Source organism: Anomaloglossus baeobatrachus, chromosome 2 (assembly GCF_048569485.1).
Source record: "Anomaloglossus baeobatrachus isolate aAnoBae1 chromosome 2, aAnoBae1.hap1, whole genome shotgun sequence".
Lineage (NCBI taxonomy): Eukaryota > Metazoa > Chordata > Amphibia > Anura > Aromobatidae > Anomaloglossus > Anomaloglossus baeobatrachus.
Window position 1 is genome coordinate 757598249 of NC_134354.1, and position 21648 is coordinate 757619896.

The 21648-nt window shown below is 51.6% G+C and overlaps 1 protein-coding gene across 1 annotated transcript in view; it reads left to right on the top strand.

The window, feature by feature from the left end:
- Window positions 1-312: 312 nt before the first annotated feature.
- CWC15 (CWC15 spliceosome associated protein) overlaps window positions 313-21648 on the top strand; it is a 53448-nt gene continuing 32112 nt past the window's right edge. The window contains exons 1-4 of the mRNA XM_075334675.1: window positions 313-407; window positions 2734-2875; window positions 4214-4326; window positions 7651-7733. Coding sequence (XP_075190790.1) covers window positions 2745-2875; window positions 4214-4326; window positions 7651-7733 — 327 coding nt within the window. The 5' untranslated portion in view covers window positions 313-407; window positions 2734-2744. The remainder of the gene's footprint in view (window positions 408-2733; window positions 2876-4213; window positions 4327-7650; window positions 7734-21648) is intronic.

The following is a 21648-nucleotide window of genomic DNA, read 5'->3' on the forward strand; positions in this document are numbered from 1 at the left end:
TCTTTGCACCTCATTCTACAAAATCTGGCTTTTCATAAAATGTCAATTTTTGTGTTTTGAACCATAGTAATGAGAGGGTGAGGGGAAGCTGGAACGCAGGATCTATGGTACACAAAACATCGCTAATCATAAATAATAACCTCTACAGACACATAGCTGGTATGTCTATTAATTTTCACTCATAGTTCTATACAATACGATCTATTGTGTTGCCAGTACACTGAGGGAATACTGCCCATAACAAAGATGGCGGCGGATGCAGCATCCTCGTGACGTCGTCACCCGGCGCCGGATGCGTTAGCAGAGACTGTTCTGTGTCGCTGTGTAGTGACGTCACCAGACTTATTCCGGTTTTTTATTTTTTCGTCAGTACGGTGTTCCGAGCTGGAGGGACGGGAGCCGGCGGGGTGAGTGCACGGCGGAGGTGGCGGCTGCATGCAGTGCGGTGGTGGATAGGATGTGGAGTCAGGTCCTGCCATGTCCACAGGGACTGGTGCCGACATCTATGGCTTCTGGACACCCATGAGGCTGCAGAGGTGACGATACCCCGCTATAGGGGTGTACGGGCTCCAGACTGCGTCATTGCAGTTAGGGGGGGGTCTATAATATTCCTTAGTGTCAGTAAGTAAGTACACCCCCTCCCCCAGACTCCCATAGAGATGACGGACCTGGTGACACTAAAGAGTCAGGCAGGAGGTAGCTAACTTCTTACTTTTCAATAGACTTTACTAAAGTCTATTGAAAAGTAATGTTAGCTACCTCCCACCTGACTCTTTAGTGTCACCAGTGAGCTACACTAACCTGGACCCTGTAACCTTAAGGGGATCTCCCATAGACAACACAGGTTACATAATAAAGGGGTGACTGACTGGCAGACCCCCAGTTATCATGAGGACTGGGAGGGGGAGAGAGGGTCCCAAAATTCCCTTTGTGAATGAACCTGTGCATGGTTCTCCTCTATTCTGTGTGATCAGATGTGAGTTGTCCACTTCCAATACAACACATCAATGAGTATTGCAAAAGTAAGAAAAAACCTGTGCTCCAATATCAGATGACCGCTGCAGACGATCAGCACCTACTAATGGGCTGTAGAGGAGCAGCACTGGTGCTTTTCTTTTTTTTCCTTTTTTGGGGGCAACAGCCTGGACCCTTTCATAAAGTGTTATATTTTATGATAAGTTAGGGAAAATATTACTCTCCTGGTGAATTCCCCGCAGCTCCAGCACCAATCATTTTTGCCAGTCTCTGTTTGCTTTCCTGCAGCGATGACATTATGTACATCCTTGTGACCGCTGCAGTCAATCATTGGGCTCCACTGATGATGTCTGTATACATGGCATCAGACTGCTGAGGCCAGTGATTGTCTGCAGTGGTTACGTGGACGCACATGATGTCATCGCTGCAGTGATGTTCACAAAAATGTGATGATTTGGTGGCATGAGACACACAGATGCCCACAGATTGCTGAAACAACAGAGAGGTTGAGGTGGTCCCCGACCACTGTGACACTTTCCTATACCCGGTTCTATTGGGGGGTGGATTGTGTTGTCAGACGATGATCTATTGTTTTTTAGTACTACCACGCTTGGTTGCCCCGTACTCGTAAATAGTAATGAGCGACCACTACCATGCTCGGGTGCTCAGTACTCGTAACTAGTGATGGGCGAGCACTACCATGCTCAGGTGCTCAGTACTCGTAACTAGTGATGGGCGAGCACTACCATGCTCAGGTGCTCGGTACTGGTAACTAGTGATGAGCGGGCACTACCATGCTCGGGTGCTCAGTACTCGTAACTAGTGATGAGCGGGCACTACCATGCTCGGGTGCTCAGTACTCGTAACTAGTGATGGGCGAGCACTACCATGCTCAGGTGCTCAGTACTCGTAACTAGTGATGAGCGGGCACTACCATGCTCAGGTGCTCGGTACTTGTAACCTGCAGTTGGATGGGCGTGACTAGAGTACCCGAGTATAATGGGAACATTCCAAATTGACTTTTATTATTCGCAGTACTCAAATCGAGCATGTAGCTCTTCGTTATGAGTACCGAGCATAGTAGAGCTTGTGGATCACTACTCATTACTAGTTACGAGTACCTGAGCATGGTAGTGCCCACTCATTACTAGTTACGAGTACCGAGCACCTGAGCATGGTAGTGCTCGCTCATCACTAGTTACCAGTACTGAGCACCCGAGCATGGTAGTGCCCACTCATTACTAGTTACGAGTACCGAGCACCTGAGCATGGTAGTGCTCGCTCATCACTAGTACCGAGCACCCGAGCATGGTAGTGCCCGCTCATCACTAGTTACCAGTACCGAGCACCCAAGCATGGTAGTGCCCGCTCATCACTAGTTACCAGTACCGAGCACCTGAGCATGGTAGTGCACGCTCATCACTAGTTACCAGTACCGAGCACCCAAGCATGGTAGAGCCCACTCATCACTAGTTACATGTACTGAGCACCCGAGCATGGTAGTGCTCACTCATTACTAGTTACGAGTACTGAGCACCTGAGCATGGTAGTGCCCGCTCATCACTAGTTACAAGTACCGAGCACCCAAGCATGGTAGTGCTCACTCATCACTAGTTACATGTACTGAGCACCCGAGCATGGTAGTGCCCAGTCATCACTAGTTGTCAGACACCCCTGTGTACTGCGTGGTTGGTTTCTAGCAGTATAAATAAGCTCACTCATCTTAATGGCCGCTTCTTTCTTCTTTTATTGAAATAGCTGCTTAGAGGATGACGACCGCAGCCAGGCCAACGTTTGAGCCAGCCAGAGGAGGCAGAGGAAAAGGAGAAGGAGACCTTAGTCAGCTCTCCAAGCAGTATTCCAGCCGAGACCTTCCGTCACACACCAAGATCAAATACAGGTACCGCACTGCTCACCCGTCACGTGTCCATCGTATGTGCTGGCTGTATGGATGGGACATTATTCCTTACAGTGTTTCATGACCCCTGTCTTGCGGTCAGTCAATGGAAATTAAGGCTCGTCTTAAACAAACGTTTTGTGTTTTGCTTCTTTATTTAATGTAAAAATGTATGTATCTTTTTCTTTTCACATTTTAGTGCCCTTACAATTACAAGCAGATCGGTGGAAGACCGAGTCCTGAAACCTCCACCGATCACTCATACACCCGCGTTCCCTGAAAGGGGCGCAGATTTGGAGCCTGGAAGCATTAGCACCATAGTGTTTGCTTTCTATTGAATCCGTGCCACACTGTGTGTGCGCTCAGCCCGGAGCTCCAGTCTGCCTTTCGGGGGTCTTTGAGAATCTGCGGGGTACCACCTCCCCGTCTGCATCTTTTAGATGCTAGAGTCACTAAATGATTACGGCATATAGTTGATTTGGCCGTTTTCACACATCCGGCTTTTCGCTGGTTTGACGGATGCGGCGCACGCCAGTACAGTGTATACAGTACAGTGGCAGCGCAACAAGCGCCGGTCACATGCTGTCATGTGACCCGGAAGTTGATGCGCTGCCACTGTACTGTATCGTACTGGCGTGCGCCGCATCCGTCAAACCGGCGAAAAGCAGGATGTGTGAGCGCGCCCTTACAGGGGTTACCCCTGTACTGGACAACCTCAGTTTAATCAATTCATGACCCCTAATAAAATAAATCCAGTCTATTCTCTTCTCCCGCAGCGGCACCGTTCCAGCGATGTCCCTGCTGCGGTTTCCAGAGAGAGATGACTTGTGTCACATGCATGTTGCTGCCAGTCAGCAGGCGCTCATTACCCGCAGCCTTTACTAATTCATCAGAATGGACGTCCGCCCTGATGGACTTATAATGAGTGGCCACTGATTGGCTGCAGCCTGAATTTGACACAAGTTGTCACTGTCTGAAAACAGCGGCACCGACATCGCTGGATTGGCGCTGCTACACTAGGTGAGCGCACACTGGATTTTATTTTGAATTGGGGTCTGAATTGATTAGGCTGAGGTTGTTGGGGAATCCCTTTAAATAGAGGATATGCGGACCATAGCTGGTGGGATGTGAGTGTATATTCCTGCCGTCTCTGGCTGCTGATTTGGGCAGATACATCCTTGCACTCTTCCATCCATTTTCTGTAAATACAGTGCAGTTTGGGTGACATTGTACATCCTCCTGGATATGGTTAAATATGTGTGTATTTGACCAGGTGAGATGTAGAGAGACGACCATCGGCAATAGATAACTGCGGATCTGTAATTACGTCTGTGTTTGTAGACAGACCACCCAAGATGCCCCCGAGGAGGTGAGAAGCCGCGACTTCAGGAGGGAATTGGAAGAAAGGGAACGCGTGGTTGTGAGAGAGAAGAGTAGAGACAGACCGCCCAGAGGTACGCAACGCACTGAATCTTTATATGGATGGTTCATATTTTTTTATAATAATAATTTTATTATTATTATTAATAATAATTATTATTATTATTATTATTATTATTATTATTTTTACTCCATTTATTCCATGGCGCTTTGAATGTGAGAAAGGGCATACATTGCCAAGTAGAATAATCATAATCATAAACAATATAAGGCACAGACTGGTACAGGAGGAGAGAGGACCCTGCCCCCGAGGGCTCATAGTCTACAGGGGATGGGTGAGGATACAGGAGGAGAGAGGACCCTGCCCGCGAGGGCTCATAGTCTACAGGGGATGGGTGAGGATACAGGAGGAGAGAGGACCCTGCCCCCGAGGGCTCATAGTCTACAGGGGATGGGTGAGGATACAGGAGGAGAGAGGACCCTGCCCCCGAGGGCTCATAGTCTACAGGGGATGGGTGAGGGTACAGGAGGAGAGAGGACCCTGCCCGCGAGGGCTCACAGTCTACAGGGAATGGATGAGTGAGGGTGCAGGAGGAGAGAGGATCCTGCCCCCGAGAGGGCTCACAGTCTACAGGGGATGGGTGAGGGTACAGGAGGAGAGAGGACCCTACCCTCGAGGGCTCACAGTGTACAGGGGATGGATGGCTGAGGGTGCAGGAGGAGAGAGGACCCTGCCCCCGCTATGGCTCATAGTCTACAGGGGATGGGTGAGGATATAGGAGGAGAGAGGACCCTGCAGTGTACAGGGGATGGGTGATGGTACAATAGGTGAGGACAGAGCTGGTTGCGCAGTGGTGTACTGGACTGAGGGCTATTGTAGGTTGTAGGCTTGTTGGAAGAGGTGGATCTTCAGGTCCTTTTTGAAGGTTTCCGAAGTAGGTGAGAGTCTGATATGTTGGGGTAGAGCGTTCCAGAGTATGGGGGATGCACGGGAGAAATCTTGGAAGCGATTGTGGGAGCAGAAGATAAGAGAGGAGTAGAGAAGGAGATGTTGTGAGGATCTGAGGTTATATGCAGGTAGGTATCGGGAGACTAGGTCACAGATGTAAGGAGGAGACAGGTTGTGCATGGCTTTGTAGGTCATGGTTAGAGTTTTGAACTGGAGCCTTTGGACAATGGGAAGCCAGTGAAGGGATTGGCAGAGAAGAGAGGCTGGGGAGTAGTAGTGGGACAGGTTGATTAGTCCAACAGAATTTAGGATAGGTTAGCGGGGTACAAGACTGTTAGAAGAGAGGCCACAGAGCAGGAGGTTGCAGTAGTCGAGGCGGGAGATGATGAGGGCATGCACTAGTGTTAAAATGATCGCTACATGTATGTTTAGTCTATAGGTCAGTGGCAACTGGGATGCACATTAGGCCACTGGGTAGGTGAGTGAAAGATCGAAAGGTATTATCAATCCACAGAATAAGGGGATATGTGACTGATAAGTTATTGGGCTCGGAAGTTTCCCATCGTAATGGAGCGGTCGTCACAGTTGCATAAGCCGGTGCTCCAGTCAATCACTATTGGACTGCTAGGAAAGCCAAGCGCGCCACCATGTAAAGCAGTCCCATAATGAATGAATGGAGCGGTGGTGTGCAGGACGGGGAATTTTTCACACAAATGCCTGTAGGTAGGTGATACATTTCAATGTTGGGATTAACCTTTTAAGAACGATCACAACTTCCTAATTGACAAACCATTCTAATCGTGCCTCACTGTGCACGGGTCTGGTGGGGGCTGCAGGAGGGCGAAGTCTCCATCACATCGGTTATTGACCAGGCGCATCGGTGTGTAACACAACGGACGGTATATCAGACTCTGCACCTCCATGCCACACCAGCTGATTTTTTTTTTTTTTTTTTTTCTTCAGTCCTGGAGTATTGCTTTAAATATAAGTCCCATGCTCCTGGTCTTATACTCGCCCTCTGGATTCTTTTACCTTTTTTTGATGTCGCTCTGGTCCAGCTACCCTATTTTGTGACCATAACTTCAGATTGGCCTGGAAGTCAGTAGTTATGTCACAATCTCTCGGTGCTAGTCTATGAGAGCCAGAGCAAGGCTCTCATAGACTTGTATTTAATTATGAAACCCTGTAGCTCCCAGAAGGTCACAAATCACCGGAGACCGAAGGGATTGACGCTGTGAACGGGTGAAGATGGCGACAGGTGAGTATAATACTGGGGGCAGGAGATTTAAAGCACCCCTTCCAAAGGGGCCCTTTAAGATATATTCAGGCTTCTGCCTTGTGACGCACCGTGCCCCCGTGTGATCGGCATAGGATGAGGGGTTTCATCCACTGGGGTTTAGTAAAGAGGGGTGCGAGTCACTGACTGCAAATAGAGATCTTGCAGACTGTGGAAGAGGTCATGAACTTCCATTTATATACAGGTAGGTTATCATTTTCTCTTTTTGTCTTTATGCCTCACAATTTTATTTATTTTTTACTTGGAAAAAGAAAACACAAAATTGATATAAACTAAGAAAACAACAAAGGCAAACGTTAATTGAATATCCAGACAATAAAAAAGTTAAATTCCTAAAGGGATATTACCATCCCAATGTAGTAGGTGTAATAATATTAGCAGATACCTCCAATTAGAAATGTAGTATAGTTTTCCTGATTATAGCCATGTTTCCTACCTCATGTGCAGGGCATTGCAGTAGCTTAGGTATCCGTGGTTACGTCCACTCATATAGTGACAGTTATTTGCGAGTGGTCATAACCATGGATACCTAAGCTGCAATGCCCTGCACATGAGGTAAGAGACATGACTATATCAGGAGAACTATACTACATTTCTAATTGGAGGTATTTACTAATATTATGTCTGCTATGTATTGGGAGAGGCTCATGGAAATGAGTACACCTCTTTAAATCTGCCTAAAAACTTAAATATGCTTTCAGGAGTTAAAATTAAAGGGATTGTCCCACTGAGAAAACATCAGACAAAACGAGTGGACCGACTTCTGGTAATTACTGTGCAGATATCTCTGCCACACACTTGTTATGGCGCCCCCTGCTGTTCTCTTCATTGCCTTTTTGTCTGCTGCTGGTCCAAAGATGCCGCTTCCAGTTCTCTGTTGCCTATTGGCTTCCTGCACAATTACTCCGCCCATCTGGGTACAAAAGGATGTGTGTGATTGGATGGATCCACTGAGCATGTGCGACTACCAGCATCGGACACTTCAGGTGGACGTTTTGAGAAAGATCCATATAACAGCAGGTGGCGCCATAACGAATGCCTGAGATATTTGGGAAAGGTAACATTTATTTGTGGGACCAGCCTTTTCCAATCTTGTAGTTCTTCATTGCTTCTTTTTTGCATTTTTAACCTGATTCCTTTTTTTCTTCCTAGAGCACACGTCTTCTGTGTCCAAGAAACCTCGTCTGGATCAGATTCCCGCAGCCAATCTAGACGCCGATGATCCCCTGACCGATGTATGTGTGCCTCTTTTCCACTTTACTTTTAGTCTAGCGCTGCACAGGGCAGTGACGGATCTAGGTGGAATCATGGGGTACAGGAGCCGTTACCTGACCTGATTCATTCCATATGGAGTTGTGTGCGGACCCCAACATTGGAATTCCTGCTATAGCTAAGCAGGATTTATCTCTGTAGGAAACCCGTGTTATTAGTGAGACCAATAGCTGCTTTTTTTGGAACCTTGTAAGGGATCTCTCATTTGGAAGGGTCACCAATATCGGATCAGTGGGAGTCCAATACCCGGCACCCCAACTGATGCGGACCATAACACCATTGCCAGGTACTGCAGATCAGCTGCTGTTGAGGCAAACCCCTCTCTGCATTTTTAAGCTGCCATTGGCACGCCTGTGATGTGATTGGGGGGGTCACTGATGGATGGCTATGACAGTAGGGGGTCTACTGACCTTCGGTGAAGGTCATAACAGTGCTCCTCTGATATCTGCCTGTGGCCGGGCTTCAAAGGAGACTGTGATTTCTGCTATATACAGCAATACTGTACAAGCAATCGATGATCACAGCTTCGCGTTCTCTAAGAGAGTTATTAAAAATGCTGAAAAGTAAAAAATATATGAAAACAATTACAAAAAAAAAATTCAAATCGCCCCCTTTTTTTGCCCCATTAAAAATAAAGATAATGCATTTATTTATTTTTTTCTTTGTCGCTCTATTGGGAGACCCAGACAATTGGGTGTATAGGCTATGCCTCCGGAGGCCGCACAAAGTATTACACTTAAAAGTGTTAAGCCCCTCCCCTTCTGCCTATACACCCCCCGTGCTCCCACGGGCTCCTCAGTTTTTTTGCTTTGTGCGAAGGAGGCAGACCTGCACACATAGCTCCACAGATTGGTCAGCAGCAGCTGCTGACCATGTCGGATGGAAGAAAAGTGGGCCCATATAGGGCCCCCAGCATGCTCCCTTCTCACCCCACTCTTGTCGGCGGTGTTGTTAAGGTTGAGGTATCCATTGCGGGTACGGAGGCTGGAGCCCACATGCTGTTTTCCTTCCCCATCCCCCTCAGGGCTCTGGGCGAAGTGGGATCCTATCGGTCTCCAGGCACTGAGACCGTGCTTCATCCACAACTCCTGGGAGACTGCTGGATAGGAGCCGGGTACCGTTCAGGGACATGGCCCTGCTACTTGAAGGTACTCTGTATCCCTGTGGGGACCGTGCACGGCAACACCTCAGCTTTGCTGGGTGTGCTAGTGCACCGGGGACCGCGGCGCTGACCGGGTTAAACTGTGCCATTACACACTCAGCGTCGCTGAGTGTGTTTATATGTAGGGGCTACCGCGCTAACCGCCGCTGCCATGGGAAACTGCGGCGCGGCTGGGACTTGTAGTTCGCCGGGGACTTCGGCGCCGGCCGCGCTTTTACGGCGGCCAAGCTTATACTCGAGTCCCCGGCTTTCTTGCGGCCTAGTTTCCTTTTCTCCCGCCCTCAGCCCTGACAGGCAGGGGAAGGGCGGGACGCTGCACGGAACGAGCAGCACTGAGGGCTGGAGTATGCTTTGCATACTCCACCCCCCTCACTGTGCACAGTGTGAGCACCAGTTCCCGCACTTTCTCGGCCACGCCCACGGCTCCCTCCTCTCGTCAGGACGCCGCAGCCATTCCTGTCAGCTCCTCCGACGCTGCAGAGAGGGACAAACCCTGGGAGACCCAGACACGGTCTCTGGTGGCCTCACAACCGCTTTAGGCGGATGGTAAGCAGCACCTGTTGGTGCTAGCCCCATGGTGCTGTAGTGTATTGATACATTATTTGTTTATGGTATATTCTTTACACTGTATGAGCACAGTTCATTCTGGCTATATACCCTATTGTGTTGCTCAGGGAAAACAATAGCATGGCGCCCACAAAAGGCAGGGGTGCCAAAACACAGGCTTATTATGCTGCCTGCGCTGCTTGTACGACCCAGCTGCCGGCAGGTCCCACTGACCCTCATTGTGTGCAATGTTCGGCCCCTGTAACACTTCTTCAGCCAGAGCCTCTGCTAAGAGGGGCCCAGGGGGAGCCACCTGTTGACGCTGTTCAGGTGACAGGGACGGAGTTTGCAAAACTCTCTGAGACTATGGCTAAGATACTAGAAGCCTTGCAGTCCAGGCCGGTATCTCAGCAAAGGGACTCTGTTGAATCATTGTTCCCTGGCCCCCCTCAGTTGGACCAACAATGTCCTCCCGGGGTATCTCATACATCCCAGGCTGAGGGTTCTGACTTAGACCCCAGTCCCAGACCGACTAAGCGGGCTCGCTTAGAATTTCCCTCGACATCATATTGTTCAGGGTCTCAGCGGGGGGAATCTCTGGTTGATGATGCGGAGACAGCTGATCAGGATTCTGATCCTGAGGCCGCTCTCAATCTTAATACTCCAGACGGGGACGCCATAGTGAACGATCTTATTGCGTCCATCAATCAAATGCTGAATATTTCTCCCTCAGCCCCTCCGGCGGAGGAGTCAGCTTCTCAGCAGGAGAAATTCCGTTTCAGGTTCCCCAAGCGTACACAGAGTATGTTTCTAGACCACTCTGATTTCAGAGAGGCAATCCAGAATCACCATGCTTGTCCAGATAAGTGTTTTTCGAAGCGCCTTAAGGATACACGTTATCCTTTTCCCCCTGACGTGGTTAAAGGTTGGACTCAGTGTCCCATAGTGGATCCTCCAATCTCCAGACTGGCGGCTAGATCCATACTTGCAGTGGAAGATGGGGCCTCGCTCAAAGATGCCACTGACAGGCAGATGGAGCTCTGGTTGAAATCCATCTATGAAGCTATCGGAGCTTCTTTTGCCCCAGCATTCGCAGCCGTATGGGCGCTACAAGCTATCTCAGCAGGTCAAGCGCAAATTGAAGCAGCCACGTGCACGTCCGCGCCACAAGTGGCATCCATTACCAACCAGACCTCGGCATTTGCGTCTTACGCTATTAATGCTGTCCTGGACTCTGCGAGCCGTACGGCGGTTGCGGCCGCCAATTCGGTGGTACTCCGCAGGGCCTTGTGGCTACGGGAATGGAAGGCAGATTCTGCTTCCAAAAAGCGCTTAACCAGTTTGCCAATTTCTGGCGACAGGCTGTTTGGCGAGCGTTTGGATGAAATCATCAAACAATCCAAGGGAAAGGATACATCCTTACCCCAGCCCAAACCGAACATACCCCAACAGAGGAGAGGGCAGTCGAGGTTTCGGTCCTTTCGGGGTGCGGGCAGGTCCCAATTCTCCTCGTCCAAAAGGTCTCAGAAAGAACAAAGGAATTCTGATGCATGGCGGTCTAAGTCACGTCCTAAAAAGACCACCGGAGGCGCCGCTAACAAGGCGGCTTCCTCATGACTTTCGACCTCCTCTAGCAGCATCCTCGGTCGGTGGCAGGCTCTCCCGCTTTTGCGACACCTGGCTGCCACAAATAAAAGACCGCTGGGTGAGAGACATTCTGTCTCACGGTTACAAGATAGAGTTCACCTCTCGTCCCCCGACTCGATTCTTCAGGTCATCCCCGCCTCCCGAGCGAGCCGAGGCTCTTCTGCAGGCGCTGCGCACTCTGAAGGCAGAAGGAGTGGTGATCCCTGTTCCTCTCCAGCAACAGAACCACGGTTTTTACTCCAACTTGTTTGTGGTCCCAAAGAAGGACGGGTCTTTCCGCCCGGTCCTGGACCTGAAACTGCTCAACAAACACGTAAAAACCAGACGGTTCAGGATGGAATCCCTCCGCTCCGTCATCGCCTCAATGTCCCAAGGAGATTTCCTTGCATCGATCGATATCAAAGATGCTTATCTCCACGTACCGATTGCTCCAGAGCACCAGCGCTTCTTGCGCTTCGCCATAGGAAACGAACACCTGCAATTCGTGGCACTGCCGTTCGGCCTGGCAACAGCCCCACGGGTTTTTACCAAGGTTATGGCTACTGTAGTAGCGCTCCTACACTCGCAGGGTCACTCGGTGATCCCGTACTTGGACGATCTGCTGATCAAGGCACCCTCTCAAGAGGCATGCCAACGCAGCCTCGACGCTACCCTGGAGACTCTCCAGGGTTTCGGGTGGATCATCAATTTTCCAAAGTCAAATCTGACACCGGCCCAATCGCTGACATATCTTGGCATGGAGTTTCATACCCTCTCAGCGATAGTGAAGCTTCCGCTGATCAAGCAGCGTTCACTACAGACGGGGGTGCAATCTCTCCTTCAGGGTCAGTCACACCCCTTGAGGCGCCTCATGCACTTCCTGGGGAAGATGGTGGCAGCAATGGAGGCAGTCCCTTTCGCGCAGTTTCACCTGCGTCCCCTTCAATGGGACATCCTACGCAAATGGGACAGGAAACCGACGTCCCTCGACAGGACCGTCTCCCTCTCTCAGGCGACCAAAGCTTCCCTTCGGTGGTGGCTTCTTCCCACTTCATTATCGAAGGGGAAATCCTTCCTACCCCCATCCTGGGAAGTAGTCACGACGGACGCGAGTCTGTCAGGGTGGGGAGCGGTTTTTCTCCACCACAGGGCTCAGGGTACGTGGACCCAGCAAGAGTCCTCGCTTCAGATCAATGTTCTGGAAATACGGGCAGTGTATCTTGCCCTGAAAGCGTTCCAGCAGTGGCTGGAGGGCAAGCAGATCCGAATTCAGTCGGACAATTCCACAGCGGTGGCATACATCAACCACCAAGGCGGCACACGCAGCCGGCAAGCCTTCCAGGAAGTCCGGCGGATTTTGATGTGGGTGGAAGCCACGGCCTCCACCATATCCGCAGTTCACATCCCAGGCGTGGAAAACTGGGAAGCAGATTATCTCAGTCGCCAGGGCATGGACGCAGGGGAATGGTCCCTTCACCCGGACGTGTTTCAGGAGATCTGTTGCCGCTGGGGGGTGCCGGACGTCGACCTCATGGCGTCCTGGCACAACAACAAGGTACCGACGTTCATGGCACGGTCTCAAGATCCCAGAGCTCTGGCGGCAGACGCCTTAGTTCAGGATTGGTCGCAGTTTCAGCTCCCTTATGTGTTTCCTCCGCTGGCACTGTTGCCCAGAGTGTTACGCAAGATCAGGGCCGACTGCCGCCGCGTCATCCTCGTCGCTCCAGACTGGCCGAGGCGGTCGTGGTACCCGGATCTGTGGCATCTCACGGTCGGCCAACCGTGGGCACTACCAGACCGACCAGACTTGCTATCTCAAGGGCCGTTTTTCCATCTGAATTCTGCGGCCCTCAACCTGACTGTGTGGCCATTGAGTCCTGGATCCTAGCGTCTTCAGGGTTATCTCAAGACGTCATTGCCACTATGAGACAGGCTAGGAAACCAACGTCCGCCAAGATCTATCACAGGACGTGGAAAATTTTTCTGTCGTGGTGCTCTGTTCAGGGTTTTTCTCCCTGGCCATTTGCATTACCTACTTTTCTGTCCTTCCTTCAATCTGGACTGGAAAAGGGTTTGTCGCTCGGCTCCCTTAAGGGACAAGTCTCAGCGCTCTCTGTGTTTTTCCAGAAGCGCCTAGCCAGACTTCCACAGGTACGCACGTTCCTGCAGGGGGTTTGTCACATCGTCCCTCCTTACAAACGGCCGTTAGAACCCTGGGATCTGAACAGGGTACTGATGGTTCTTCAGAAACCACCATTCGAGCCAATGAGAGATATTTCCCTCTCACGACTTTCGCAGAAAGTGGTTTTTCTAGTAGCAGTCACTTCTCTTCGGAGAGTGTCTGAGCTAGCAGCGTTGTCGTGCAAAGCCCCTTTCCTGGTGTTTCACCAGGACAAGGTGGTTCTACGTCCGGTTCCGGAATTTCTCCCTAAGGTGGTATCCCCCTTTCATCTCAATCAGGATATCTCCTTACCTTCTTTTTATCCTCATCCAGTTCACCAATGTGAAAAGGATTTGCACTTGTTAGATCTGGTGAGAGCACTCAGACTCTACATTTCTCGTACGGCGCCCCTGCGCCGCTCGGATGCACTCTTTGTCCTTGTCGCTGGCCAGCGTAAAGGGTCACAGGCTTCCAAATCAACCCTGGCTCGGTGGATCAAGGAGCCAATTATCGAAGCTTACCGTTCGGCTGGGCTTCCGGTTCCCTCAGGGCTGAAGGCCCATTCTACCAGAGCCGTGGGCGCGTCCTGGGCTTTGAGGCACCAGGCTACGGCTCAGCAGGTGTGTCAGGCGGCTACCTGGTCGAGCCTGCACACTTTCACGAAGCACTATCAAGTGCATACCTATGCTTCGGCGGATGCCAGCCTAGGTAGACGAGTCCTTCAGGCGGCGGTTGCCCACCTGTAGGAAAGGGCCGTTTTACGGCTCTCTTACGAGGTATTAATTTACCCACCCAGGGACTGCTTTTGGACGTCCCAATTGTCTGGGTCTCCCAATAGAGCGACAAAGAAGAAGGGAATTTCTTCGGCGCTCCATTGGGAGACCCAGACGATTGGGTGTATAGCTACTGCCTCCGGAGGCCACACAAAGCATTACACTAAAAAGTGTAAGGCCCCTCCCCTTCTGGCTATACACCCCCCGTGGGATCACGGGATGCTCAGTTTTCAAGCTTTGTGCGAAGGAGGTCAGACATCCACGCATAGCTCCACTGTTTAGTCAGCAGTAGCTGCTGACTATGTCGGATGGAAGAAAAGAGGGCCCATACTAGGGCCCCCAGCATGCTCCCTTCTCACCCCACTCTGTGTCGGCGGTGTTTGTTAAGGTTGAGGTACCCATTGCGGGTACGGAGGCTGGAGCCCACATGCTGCTTTCCTTCCCCATCCCCCTGAGGGCTCTGGGGAAGTGGGATCTTACCGGCCTCCAGACTCTGAGGCCGGGCTCCATCCACAGACCCGGAGATCCTGCTGGATACGGAGCTGAGTACCGTCAGAGGCCCTGCAACATTCAGGTACTCTGTGTCCCCGTACGGACAGGCACAGACACACGCCAGAGTTGCTGGGTGTTCTAGTGCGCCGGGGACAGTAGCGCTGCGCGCCTGGGTCTTATTCACTACAGCTTTGCTGAGTGACTTTCTGTGTTGGGAACTACCGCGCCGACCGCCCCTGGAGCGGCGGCGCGGCTGAGACTTGTAGTGCGCCGGGGACTCGCGCTGACCGTGCTTTTACGACGGCAGCGCTCATAAATCTAGTCCCCGGTTTTTGCGGCCTAGCTCCGTTTCGTTCCCGCCCCCAACCCTGTCAATCACGGAAGGGGAGAGACGCTGTACAATCATTCAGCGCCGAGGGCTGGAGTCTTATTTACATACTCCAGCCCTCTCACTCGGCACAGTGGGACGCCAGTTTCCCGCTCTTGTCTGCAGCACGCCCACGGCCCGCCCCTCTTCACAGGACGCCGGCAGCCATTCCTGCACGCAGTCTGAGCTGGAGAACGGACATAGCCCTGGGAGACCCAGACAGGGGATTCTGGCGACCACACACCCGCTGTTAAGCGGGCGGTAAGCAGCACAAAAGTGCTGACCCCACTAGTGCCACAGTGTTATTTAGTGTACTTTTTGTCTGTACCTATATATTGCACTGTACGGTCGCTCCTTGGCTTATACCCCATTGCTCTGAGGAGACAACAGCATGTCATCCGCAAAAAGCAAGGGTACCAAGGCACAGGCTTTATATGCTGATTGTACCGCATGTGGGGCTGATCTACCGGCAGGTTCCACTGACCCCCATTGTGTGCAATGTTCGGTCCCTGTGCCACTTCGTCAGCCGGAGTCTATGGTGGTAGTGGCCCAGGCAGAGACGCCTGTGAACCCTGCCCCAGTGACGGGGACAGAGTTTGCAGTTTTTGCTGATAAGATGTCTGTGACTATGACAAAAATTCTTGAAACTTTGCAGTCCAGGCCGGTCAGTCAGACCATGGACACTGTTGATGCAATGTTTCCCGGTCCCCCTCAGTTGGAACTAGTCCAGGCTACAAGGGGGTCTCAGGCATCACAGGCTGAAGGCTCTGACTCGGACGACAGTCCCAGGCAGCCTAAGCGAGCTCGCTGGGAAAGACCCTCGACGTCATCACACTGGTCAGGGTCTCAGCGAGAGGCTTCTCTGTATGATGAGGCAGAGGTAGCTGATCAGGAGCCTAATTCTGAGACCGCTCTCAATCTGGATACTCCTGATGGTGACGCTATGGTAAATGATCTTATAGCGGCCATCAATAGACTGTTGGATATTTCTCCCCCAGCCCCTTCAGCAGAGGAGGCAGCTGCACAGCAGGAGAAATTCCATTTCAGGTATCCCAAGCGTAAATTGAGTACTTTTCTGGACCACTCTGACTTCAGAGAAGCAGTCCAGAAACACCATACTTATCCAGACAAGCGTTTCGCCAAACGTCTTAAGGATACACGTTATCCCTTTCCCCCTGACGTGGTCAAACGCTGGACCCAGTGTCCAAAAGTGGACCCCCCAATCTCCAGGCTTGCGGCTAGATCCATAGTTGCAGTGGAAGATGGGGCTTCACTAAAAGATGCCAATGACAGACAGATGGACCTTTGGTTGAAATCTGTCTATGAAGCTATCGGCGCGTCGTTTGCTCCTGCATTCGCGGCCGTGTGGGCACTCCAAGCTATTTCAGCTGGTCTGGAGCAGGTGGACTCTCTCATACGTCCATCAGTGCCGCAAGTGGCGTCCTTAACCTCGCAAATGTCTGCGTTTGCGACTTACGCTATCAATGCGGTCCTAGACTCCACGAGCCGTACCTCAATGGCGTCCGCCAACTCTGTGGTTTTGCGCAGAGCCTTGTGGTTAAAGGAATGGAAAGCAGATTCTGCTTCCAAAAAATGCTTAACCAGTTTGCCATTATCTGGTGACAGACTGTTTGGTGAGCAATTGGCTGAAATTATTAAACAGTCCAAGGGTAAGGATTCTTCCTTACCCCAGCCCAGATCAAGCAAACCTCAACAGAGGAGAGGACAGTCGAGGTTTCGGTCCTTTCGAGGCTCGGGCAGGGCCCAATTCTCCTCGTCCAAGGGGACTCAGAAGGAGCAGAGGAGCTCAGATTCCTGGCGGGCTCACTCACGCCCAAAGAAAGCAACAGGAGGAACCGCTTCCAAGGCGGCTGCCTCATGACTTTCGGCCTCCTCCCTCCGCATCATCGGTCGGTGGCAGACTCTCCCGCTTTTGCGACATTTGGCTGCCACAGGTCAAGGACCGGTGGGTAACAGACGTTTTGTCTCACGGGTACAGGATAGAGTTCAGTTCTCGTCCTCCGCCTCGGTTCTTCAGAACTTCCCCACACCCCGACCGAACCGATGCCCTTCTGCAGGCGGTATGCTCTCTAAGGGCAGAAGGAGTGGTGATCCCTGTTCCTCTTCAGGAACGAGGTCAAGGTTTTTACTCCAATCTGTTTGTGGTGCCAAAAAAGGACGGCTCGTTCCGTCCTGTTCTGGACCTAAAACTGCTCAACAAGCACGTAAAAACCAGGCGGTTCCGGATGGAATCGCTCCGCTCCGTCATTGCCTCAATGTCTCAAGGAGATTTCCTAGCATCAATAGACATCAAAGATGCTTATCTCCACGTGCCGATTGCTCCAGAGCACCAGCGTTTTCTACGCTTCGTGATAGCAGACGACCATCTTCAGTTCGTAGCTCTGCCCTTCGGTCTGGCGACAGCCCCACGGGTTTTCACCAAAGTCATGGCAGCAGTAGTAGCAGTCTTGCACTCTCAGGGACACTCGGTGATCCCTTACTTAGACGATCTGCTTGTCAAGGCACCCTCTCAAGAGGCATGCCAACACAGCCTAAACGTTGCGCTGGAGACTCTCCAGACTTTTGGGTGGATCATCAACTTTTCAAAGTCAAACCTGTCACCGACACAATCACTGACATACCTTGGCATGGAGTTTCATACTCTCTCAGCGGTAGTGAAGCTTCCGCTGGACAAGCAGCGGTCACTACAGACAGGGGTGCAGTTTCTCCTTCAAGGTCAATCGCACCCCTTAAGACGCCTCATGCACTTCCTGGGGAAGATGGTGGCAGCAATGGAAGCAGTCCCGTTTGCCCAGTTTCATCTGCGCCCACTTCAATGGGACATTCTCCGCCAATGGGACGGGAGGTCGACGTCCTTAGACAAGAAAGTCCTCCTCTCCCAGACGGCCAAGGACTCGCTTCAGTGGTGGCTTCTTCCCACCTCATTATCACAGGGAAGGTCCTTCCTACCCCCTTCCTGGGAGGTGGTCACGACAGACGCGAGTCTGTCAGGGTGGGGAGCAGTTTTTCTCCACCACAGGGCTCAGGGTACGTGGACTCAGCAGGAGTCCACTCTTCAGATCAATGTTCTGGAAATCAGGGCAGTGTATCTGGCCCTACTGGCCTTCCAACAGTGGCTGGAAGGAAAGCAGATCCGAATTCAGTCGGACAACTCAACAGCGGTGGCATACATCAACCACCAAGGCGGGACACGCAGTCGGCAAGCCTTCCAGGAAGTCCGGCGGATTCTGCTGTGGGTGGAAGCCACGGCCTCCACCATATCCGCAGTTCACATCCCGGGCGTAGAAAACTGGGAAGCAGACTTTCTCAGTCGCCAGGGTATGGATGCAGGGGAATGGTCCCTTCACCCGGACGTGTTTCAGGAAATCTGTCGTCGCTGGGGAATGCCGGACGTCGACCTAATGGCGTCTCGGCACAACAACAAGGTTCCGGCCTTCATGGCGCGGTCTCGCGATCAAAGAGCTCTGGCGGCAGACGCCTTAGTGCAGGATTGGTCGCAGTTCCAGCTGCCCTATGTGTTTCCACCTCTGGCACTCTTGCCCAGAGTGCTACGCAAGATCAGGTCCGATTGCCGCCGCGTCATACTCGTCGCTCCAGACTGGCCGAGAAGATCGTGGTACCCGGATCTGTGGCATCTCACGGTCGGACAACCGTGGGCGCTGCCAGATCGACCAGACTTGCTGTCACAAGGGCCGTTTTTCCATCTGAATTCTTCGGCCCTGAACCTGACTGTGTGGCCATTGAGTCCTGGATCCTAGCGTCTTCAGGATTATCTCAAGGTGTTGTTGCCACCATGAGACAAGCTAGGAAGCCCACGTCTGCTAAGATCTACCACAGAACGTGGAAGATATTCTTATCCTGGTGCTCTACTCAGGGAGTGTCCCCCCTGGCCATTTGCATTGCCTACGTTTCTTTCCTTCCTGCAGTCTGGGTTGGAAAAAGGTTTGTCGCTCAGCTCCCTTAAAGGGCAAGTCTCAGCGCTATCTGTATTTTTTCAAAAGCGGCTAGCACGACTTCCTCAGGTACGCACGTTCCTGCAGGGGGTTCGTCACATCGTCCCTCCGTACAAACGGCCGTTAGACCCATGGGATCTGAACAGGGTACTAGTTGCTCTCCAGAAGCCGCCCTTCGAGCCTCTGAGGGATGTTTCACTTTCTCGACTCTCACAGAAAGTGGCCTTTTTAGTAGCGGTCACGTCTCTTCGGAGGGTGTCCGAACTGGCAGCGCTGTCATCTAAAGCTCCCTTCCTGGTGTTTCACCAGGACAAGGTAGTGCTGCGCCCGATCCCGGAGTTTCTCCCTAAGGTGGTATCCTCCTTTCATCTCAATCAGGATATTTCCTTACCTTCTCTTTGTACTCATCCAGTTCATCGGTATGAGAAGGATCTACATTTGTTAGATCTGGTGAGAGCACTCAGAATCTACATTTCCCGCACGGCGCCCCTGCGCCGCTCGGACGCACTCTTTGTCATTGTCGCTGGTCAGCGCAAAGGGTTGCAGGCTTCCAAATCCACCCTGGCTCGATGGATCAAGGAACCAATCCTTGAAGCCTACCGTTCTGCCGGGCTTCCGGTTCCTTCAGGGCTGAAGGCCCATTCTACCAGAGCCGTGGGTGCGTCCTGGGCATTACGACACCAGGCTACGGCTCAACAGGTGTGCCAGGCAGCTACCTGGTCGAGTCTGCACACTTTCACCAAACATTATCAGGTGCATACCTATGCTTCGGCGGACGCCAGCCTAGGTAGAAGAGTCCTACAGGCGGCGGTTGCCTCCTCGTAGGGAAGGGCTGTTTTTGCAGCTCTAACATGAGGTATTAATTTACCCACCCAGGGACTGCTTTTGGACGTCCCAATCGTCTGGGTCTCCCAATGGAGCGCCGAAGAAGAAGGGAATTTTGTTACTTACCGTAAATTCCTTTTCTTCTAGCTCCAATTGGGAGACCCAGCACCCGCCCTGTTTCCTTCGGGATTTTTGTTTTTTTCGGGTACACATGTTGTTCATGTTGAACGGTTTTCAGTTCTCCGATGTTCTTCGGATTGAATTTGTTTAAACCAGTTATTGGCTTTCCTCCTTCTTGCTTTGGCACTAAAACTGAGCAGCCCGTGATCCCACGGGGGGTGTATAGCCAGAAGGGGAGGGGCCTTACACTTTTTAGTGTAATGCTTTGTGTGGCCTCCGGAGGCAGTAGCTATACACCCAATCGTCTGGGTCTCCCAATTGGAGCTAGAAGAAAAGGAATTTACGGTAAGTAACAAAATTCCCTTCTTTGTTTACTTACCGTAAATTCCTTTTCTTCTAGCTCTAATTGGGAGACCCAGCACCCGCCCCTGTTTTTTTGTGTACACATGTTGTTCATGTTGAATGGTTTCAGTTCTCCGATATTCCTTCGGATTGAAGTTACTTTAAACCAGTTTATAATTCTTTTTCCTCCTTCTTGCTTTTGCACCAAAACTGAGGAGCCCGTGGGAGCACGGGGGGTGTATAGGCAGAAGGGGAGGGGCTTAACACTTTTAAGTGTAATACTTTGTGCGGCCTCCGGAGGCATAGCCTATACACCCAATTGTCTGGGTCTCCCAATTAGAGCTAGAAGAAAAGGAATTTACGGTAAGTAAACAAAATTCCCTTCTTTAAATACACGTGGTATCGCCACAATCAGAAAAGTCCGATCTATCAAGATATAAAAATTATTAACTCAATCTGTAAACAAAAAATAAAAAAATGAAGAAGCCAAAATTACGTTTTTTTTTCGGCCACTGCAATACGAGAAAAAACATGCAGTAACAAGTGATCAAAATATCATCTTTATCCCAAAATGGTATCAATAAAAATGTCTTGCCCAGCAAAAAATAAACTCCATCAATCGAAAAAACGGAAACGTTATCTTGGGATCTTGGAAAATAGTGACAAAAACTCCCTAATTTTATATTCTAGACTGAGCAAACGGTGACAAAAACCTTTCTCTCTGCTGCAGAAAAATGAAAGCTGGGTAATGTTATTTCAGTCATCCTGTTCGATAAATGTAATAGGAAATAGTGAACGCTTTTTTTTTTTCTTTTCCTCTTCAGCTGAGCCAAAACCATACACTGCAAATGCCGGCTGTGTTATACAGCCAGCATTGGACTCCCATCAGCAGCAACTGGAGTTTGCTCTGATCGCAGCTGTCTAACCACTTAAATGCTGCGGTAGTTAAGTGCAGCTATTTTGTTATGCATTGGTTCCGGTGAGCCAATGAGTAGCGTCACACGATTCCGGTGAGCCAATGAGTAGCATCACACGATCCCAGTGTGCCAGTGGGTGGCGCCGCACGATCCCGGTGTGCCAGTGGGTGGCGCCGCACGATCCCGGTGTGCCATTGGGTGGCGCCGCACGATCCCGGTGTGCCATTGGGTGGCGCCGCACGATCCCGGTGTGCCAGTGGGTGGCGCCGCACGACCCCGGTGTGCCAGTGGGTGGCGCCGCACGATCCTGGTGTGCCAGTGGGTGGCGCCGCACGATCTCGGTGTGCCAGTGGGTGGCGCCGCACGATCTCGGTGTGCCAGTGGGTGGCGCCGCACGATCCCGGTGTGCCAGTGGGTGGCGCCGCACGATCCCGGTGTGCCAGTGGGTGGCGCCGCACGATCCCGGTGTGCCAGTGGGTGGCGCCGCACGATCCCGGTGTGCCAGTGGGTGGCGCCGCACGATCCCGGTGTGCCAGTGGGTGGCGCCGCACGATCCCGGTGTGCCAGTGGGTG